The 6,383-nt window shown below is 37.4% G+C and overlaps 1 protein-coding gene and 1 long non-coding RNA gene across 2 annotated transcripts; both read left to right on the top strand.

Annotated features, from left to right (window-relative positions):
• Positions 1 to 2,953: 2,953 nt before the first annotated feature.
• LOC120270379 lies at positions 2,954 to 4,251 on the top strand. Its single transcript, XM_039277376.1, has 4 exons — positions 2,954 to 3,616; positions 3,705 to 3,830; positions 3,922 to 3,996; positions 4,069 to 4,251. Exons 1-4 carry the CDS (start codon positions 2,954 to 2,956, stop codon positions 4,249 to 4,251), a joined length of 1,047 nt encoding a protein of 348 aa, XP_039133310.1.
• A 1,446-nt stretch (positions 4,252 to 5,697) lies between these two features.
• On the top strand, positions 5,698 to 6,238 carry LOC120270414. The gene is made up of 3 exons (XR_005539592.1): positions 5,698 to 5,780; positions 5,881 to 5,914; positions 6,224 to 6,238. It is a non-coding gene; the product is annotated as an uncharacterized LOC120270414 (long non-coding RNA).
• Positions 6,239 to 6,383: the final 145 nt, after the last annotated feature.

Genomic DNA, 6,383 nt, shown 5'->3' with positions numbered 1-6,383 from the left:
CTTCCCTTTTGATCCCCTGCGACTCTGCACTCTCACATTAGGTCCCCTGTGACTTTTGAAATCGTAAAATCAAGTCCAATGGCGAGCACGCGCCAATTCTTCCGTCTCTTGAAGCTGACGTGGCATATAAAAATGAATAAAAATATTAAAAATAATAATAAATGTTTTATTTGAAAAATTTTTTTAAACAGGTTAGGATCCGAGTAGCCCGGATCCAAACTTAAACACCCTACTTTTCCCAATTCTAGTCATCATCCCTAATAATCCCTAAACCTTTTCGCCAAGTGCTTCTTTTCTCCATCGAGGCCACCGCTGTATTCCAATCTAAATGAGCTCCTCCACTTGCGCCACTGTGGCCATCATAGTATCCTCAAAGCCGGAGGTTTGTTTGATGGCTCTTCATGGAATTGATCTTTATTTCCTTTGATTCGTTGCTGACTTCTATTTTTCCTTGGTTTGTTTTCAGCTCCTAGCCAAGCACTACTTTTTGATCTTCATGGATTTCTGCTCCATGTACTGCCTCTCTTTTAGTTAATTTGGTTGTTGTTTAGGCTAATTTATAAGTTTTTTTTCCATTATGATGTTGTGCTTTGATGGAATTTTCTTGTTGACTATTTTAATTCCTTGCATCTTATCTCATGCCTCATCTTAATTTGTTGTCATTCTTCAAGGGTTGAATTCTTCTAAAAATAAAAAAAGTGTTTTTACTCGTTAGGTTGTTAATTCTAATACCATTAAAAAGTCATACCTACCTAATTGGTTTCAAGGAACAAAATAGTTTTTCTATTTATTTTACTGTCGGATGCCCATGGTGATCTTCATATTGTTCTGTATGTGTTGATATGATGCATATGTTTTGGATGGGAACTATAAAGCATGAACAATTGCTATGTAAGAAGTATTGCTACTTGAAAAATTTTGTGTTAGATTGTGAATTGAAAAAAAAAAATTTCTAATCACAATTCTTTCATTTGGGTAAATTGTTATGCAAAATCCACACGTAACTCCCTGCCGGTAACTCAGAAAAAATAAAAAGGAAAACTTCATTCACCAACCATTTTGCCTCCAAAATATTTTATTTCAAGGTCAAATGTAATTTCATTCTCTTAGTTTCTAATCACATTAATGACAACTGCTTGTCTGTGAGTTTCAATTTGTCATGTTTACCTTTGACATCCTTTGTGCTTTTCTTTTTACCTCATTTGTTGGCCTGTGAATTTTCTACAGCAATTAAAGTAAATTTAAGTTGAATTACACCTGCCAGAAATCTGACTTGTTGAGGTTAGGCATGCCATGGACCCCGCCAAATCTTATTATCGCTAGTGAATTTGATGCTGAGTGATGACCAGTAATGTGATTGATGGTGGAGAGCTAAGTGACTCTAGCAAAGATTTGGAAGAAGGATTAGTAGATGTCCCTCTTGTAGAAGATAATTCAGATGAGGAAACCACGAGGGTTTAGTAAAGTTAGGAGATATGCGGATGGAGAAGACATTAGCGGAGGGAATGATGACCAAGGTGATCTGAAGAAGGAAATTTGGGACAAACCAAGTAATGATGAAGAAGGCCCTAGTAGAACAACTCTAGGAGTCTAGTTATTGACATGGAAAAAGTTATCGGTTATGATAGTGACTACTTGGATTCTTCAGATCCAGGTAGCTATGAAGATACAAGTGGGGGGTCAGAGGTAGATGATGCCAAGAGGCACAAGTCAAGTAATAATTATTATGGTCCTAATACCCAATTGGAAGACTTCTACTTAGACTTGAGGTTTGACGATCTGAAATCATTTAAACATGAGCTTGTCTAATTTTCCATTAGGAAAGGGTTTGCTTTTCAGTATGTGAAGAATGATGGGACAAGGGTTAGGGCAAAATGTGCTGCAAAAGGATGCAAATGGCTGGTTTTTTGTTCATGGTGCAGTGGAAAGAAGATGTATGTAGTGAAGAAGTATATTGCAGAACATTCATGCCTAGTAGGGACTTCTAAAAATAGGAGGGTAACAGGAAAAGTTATTGCAAACAAATTCTTTGATGTCATAAATGGCATGCCGTTTATAAAACCTAGGCACTTGAAGGCCATGGTGAGAAAAGAGTTGGGCATGTTCATCTCTGATAAGGTCTGTAGAAATGCAAAGGCAATTGTTCTGCGGAAATTGGAGAAGCAATTCAAGGAGGACTTTTTGGTGTTAAATAGTTATGTTCTGGAATTAAAAGAAGCCAATCCCGAGAGTACTCAGAACTCATTGTATCCAAAAAGACAAGAAGGATTACAATATCCTATTTTCCAGAGGATTTATATTTGCCTAACACCAATTAGAGAAGGTTTTATGGCTGGTTGTAGAAATATTATAGTCTTAGATGGGTGTTTTTTAAAAGGATTGGTGAAGGGGATGCTACTAGTGGCAGTGGGGAGAGATGGCAACAACCAGATGTTCCCAGTGGCATGGGTTGTTGTTGAGAAGGAGACAACTGAGAGTTGGGTCTGGTTTATTCAGCATCTAAGTTCTGATCTACGACTTGGGGATGGCCTTGGCTGGTCACTCATTAGTGATATGCAAAAGGTATATAATAGCTATGGATTTGATATTCATGTTAATATATTTATTTTGTCATTGTGTTTTCATTATTGACCTGCACATTCTGCCTTGTTTATTTTTTAAAGGGACTCATCCATGCTGTGAGGGATCTATTGCCATTAATCGAACATAGAATGTGTGCGAGGCACGTATATGCAAGATGGGGCAAAAGACATGCCGGTAAAGAAATCCAATTGCAATTTTGGAACACTACTAGGTCAACAAACAAGGTTGACATGCTCATGCACTTAGATAGGATGAGAGGCCTGAAGGAGGGGACAAGTGCTGTAGAGAATTTATTGGAGAATTGGCCCATTGAAGGCTGGTGTTGTGCATTCTTTAATGATGTGTCAAATGTGAAGTCATCGACAACAATATGTGCGAGACTTTCAATGGAATTATACTTGAAGCTAGGCACAAGGCAATTATCACAATGTTGGAGGACATTAGACAGTATTGCATGACAAGAATAGTTGTCAAAAGAGAAAACACTGCCAAATGGAAAAGTAGTTGTGGCCCTAGGATTTGTGCAAGGATTGAAAAAGAAAGGGTAAAAAGTGGAAAATGGCAGGTAGAGTGGAGTGGAGGGGCAAAGCATGAGGTATTCTGGGATAATTTGTTCTTTCATGCTAGGGAAGGTTATGTTGTGTTATTGGAAAACCATAATTGTTCTTGCCGGAAGTGGGACAAGACAGGAATTCCTTGTCAGCATGCCCTCGCAGCACTTGCTTTTCAAGGCTTAGATCCATTGGAATATATTGCTCATTGGTTCAAGAAGGAGACATACCTCAAGGCTTATCAATTCCCAGTCAATCCACTTAGAGGAAGAGCCTTTTGGGTGACAAGTGAGGAAGGTCCATTGCTTCCACCCATCGTGAAGAAAATGCCCGGAAGGCCTGCTACAAAGAGGAGAAGAGAACCAATGGAACCAAGAAATAAAAGCAAAACTAATATTTCAAGAGAAGGGAGGGTCATGACATGCAGCATTTGCCATACAAAAGGGCACAATAAGGCCCGTTGTGCACAAAGAACAAATGTTGTAAGTTTATTGTTGATTGCTTATTAATTGATTATTACCACATTATTGATTTGTTTACTTGCAAACAAATATGGATGTTTGTATGTAGGCTACCAACCCTCAGGCTGGCCCCCAGAATGAGACAATTTCAACAGGAAATGAAGGTTCTTCAAGAGGGAAAAGACCCAAGGCAAGTGTTATTGCTGCTGTTCGTGGTCCAATGCAAACATTCAGAGTAAAGAAGTCTAAAACTCTCATGATTATGCATAAAAAACCCCTTCTATATCCTAATATAGTTAATTGTGTTATTATCTTTGTTAGTGCAGAATCATAGTGGAGGAATTATTGTTGGGAGAGAAGTAAGATATGGCTTTGCATTCATTACTGCCTCTGAATTGTTGGTGAGTATACATTTTCATTATACAAGTTGTTATGTTTAATATTGTTCCTTATTCATTGGGTTTGATTGCCAGGAACGAAGACATAGAAACCTGAGAGAAAATAATGCAAAATTGGCTCAACAAAGTTGTACATCTATGGAATCCCCTCCAGCTACAGATATAGAATTCCTTGTTTTTTCAACTCATGCCAGCACAACAGAGCCTACAGCTGAAGCTAATCAAAGGCTTGCAGACTGCTTGCAGACTGAATTTTAGAAATTAATTCTCTAGGAAAGGTTGTCTATAGTGGTGACTTCTCATTTTTGTCTTGTTTTCCCGGTGGTTCTTGTTATGTTTCAGCCTATAGACTGAATTCCAGAAATTAATTCTCTTGTTAAGTTTCTCAATGGGTTTTTTGGTTAATTGCACTGTATGAACCTTGTTCAGTATTTTGTCACATTTAATTGGTCAATACAGCTGCAAGTTTATGGTGGATCTTTGTTAAAAAATTGAAAATACTATTGTAAATCAATTATTGTATAATTATGTCGTTAAGCAATTTAGAAATGAATGTAGTGTTTCTAGTGTCATTATCAATCAATTCAGAAATGAATGTTGTTTGTAATTTCATTGTTAATCAATTCAGAAATGATTTATTCACTTGAAGGAACTAGGAGCTCTACCATTATATAAACTAACAAATTGAACTGATTTTCCTCATTTATTATACTGATCTTATTTTTTAATACCAAAACACATTAATCCATCATTAGCAAACTTCCTAGCTTTGCTCAACCGTGCTTTGCTTGAGAGAACTAAGCCCTACCATCGATGTGAATATATTTACAAGGCTTAAGCTAGGCAAAGATGTGGTCCAAGCTTGACGTTGAGGAGGAAGATGGACACAGAAGAGGAAGGCACAATACTTGAGCTTTGGCAGCGACTTGAGCTGGGCAAAGATGTGGTCCAAGCTTGATATTGAGGAGGAAGATGGATATAAATGAAAAAGGCTCAATACTTAGAGCTCCGGCAGCGATCGCAACGGTGAAGGATGATGCTGAGGAGGAAGATGGATACAAAGAAGGAGGATACAATACTTGAGCACCGGTAGCGATCACAACAGTTTCAAGTGAGTGTTTTAAGTTTGGATCCGGGCTATCGGATCCTAACCCGTTTAAAACTATTTTTCAGTTTTTTTAACATTTATTATTATTTTAATATTTTTTTATTCATTTTATATGCCACGTCAGCTTCAAGAGACGGAAGAATTGACGCCGGTCTGCCATTGGACTTGATTTACCTGATTTCAAAAGTACAGGGACCTAATGTGAGGAATCTGGAGTGCAGGAATCAAAAGGGAAGAAAGAGAAAAGTACATGGACTAATTCAGTGATTAAACCTTCATTTTTAAAAAATAATTAATTAATTAATTAAAAATAATTTTAGGATAAGATATATAAGAAAAACCATTGACGGTTAAGATCATTTGATGGGCCTCGAGATCGGAACACTAAAACCCGCCATCAATTAAACCAATTGCTTCGCTAGTATTCGCGCTCTTTTGAATCGATCCATTCCCCAAAATCCTTTCTTCTCCGGCGAATGACCGGAGCTCAGCGATATCGCAGCAAGTGTAGGCCAAGATTGCGGAGGAGATTGGCGTGGTGAAGATGTCCGGCGAAGGAGATCAGAACCCGGAAGAGAACAAAGCACTCGCGCTGGGTAGGCCAAAGCGAAAGCGAAAACCCGTCCATTTTTATGGACCGGCGGAGTTCCGGAAGAGGAGGCTCTTGCGCATCTCGGAGGTAAATTAGGGTTCTTGATGTTTTCTTTTCTATTGGAATCGCTTATGGTTTCTTTTTATATGGTTCTCTATTGAAATTGGAACCTTTCTTGTGGTTTTAGGGTCTTGGAATTAAGCTGAGGGACATCAAGAAGGGTACATTGATCTTTGTGGATTAATTCTTTTTATCTTTTAATTCCTGGATGTATGATTCATGGTAGTTTGAATTTAAGCAAAATGATGTGATTGTTTATGCCCTGATGCCCGTTCTTAATTTGAAAAAAAGAAAGACTGATGCTGATCTTGATCTTTTGATGTTACTCTCTTTTTATCTTTTCATGGAGTGTATGATTCTTGGTAGTTTGAACATTAGCAAAGTGTATGATTCTTAGTAGTTTGAATATTAGCAAAATGATATGATTTTTTTATGCCCTGATGTTTGTTCTTAATTGTTGAATTCTTTAGTGTCTTCAAATTTGAAAAAGAGAAAGACTGATGCTGATCTTTGACCTGTTAATGTTACTATTTTTTTTATCTTTTCGTGAAATGAATAATTCTTGGTAGTTTGAACATTACCAAAATGATTTGATTTTTTATGCCCTGATGTTTGTTCATAATGTTGAAT

The sequence above is a fragment of the Dioscorea cayenensis genome, chromosome 10 (genome assembly GCF_009730915.1).
Source record: "Dioscorea cayenensis subsp. rotundata cultivar TDr96_F1 chromosome 10, TDr96_F1_v2_PseudoChromosome.rev07_lg8_w22 25.fasta, whole genome shotgun sequence".
Lineage (NCBI taxonomy): Eukaryota > Viridiplantae > Streptophyta > Magnoliopsida > Dioscoreales > Dioscoreaceae > Dioscorea > Dioscorea cayenensis.
This window is presented reverse-complemented; position numbering and strand designations above follow the sequence as displayed.

What these genes read in the sequence shown, in the direction of transcription:
- LOC120270379 (XM_039277376.1), top strand. Translation starts at nt 2,954, where the DNA reads ATGTGCGAGACTTTCAATGGAATTATACTTGAAGCTAGGCACAAGGCA. An exon ending in GTGCACAAAGAACAAATGTT is followed by an intron (nt 3,617 to 3,704) that starts GTAAGTTTATTG and finishes GTTTGTATGTAG; the next exon opens with GCTACCAACCCTCAGGCTGG. An exon ending in GTCCAATGCAAACATTCAGA is followed by an intron (nt 3,831 to 3,921) that starts GTAAAGAAGTCT and finishes TTGTTAGTGCAG; the next exon opens with AATCATAGTGGAGGAATTAT.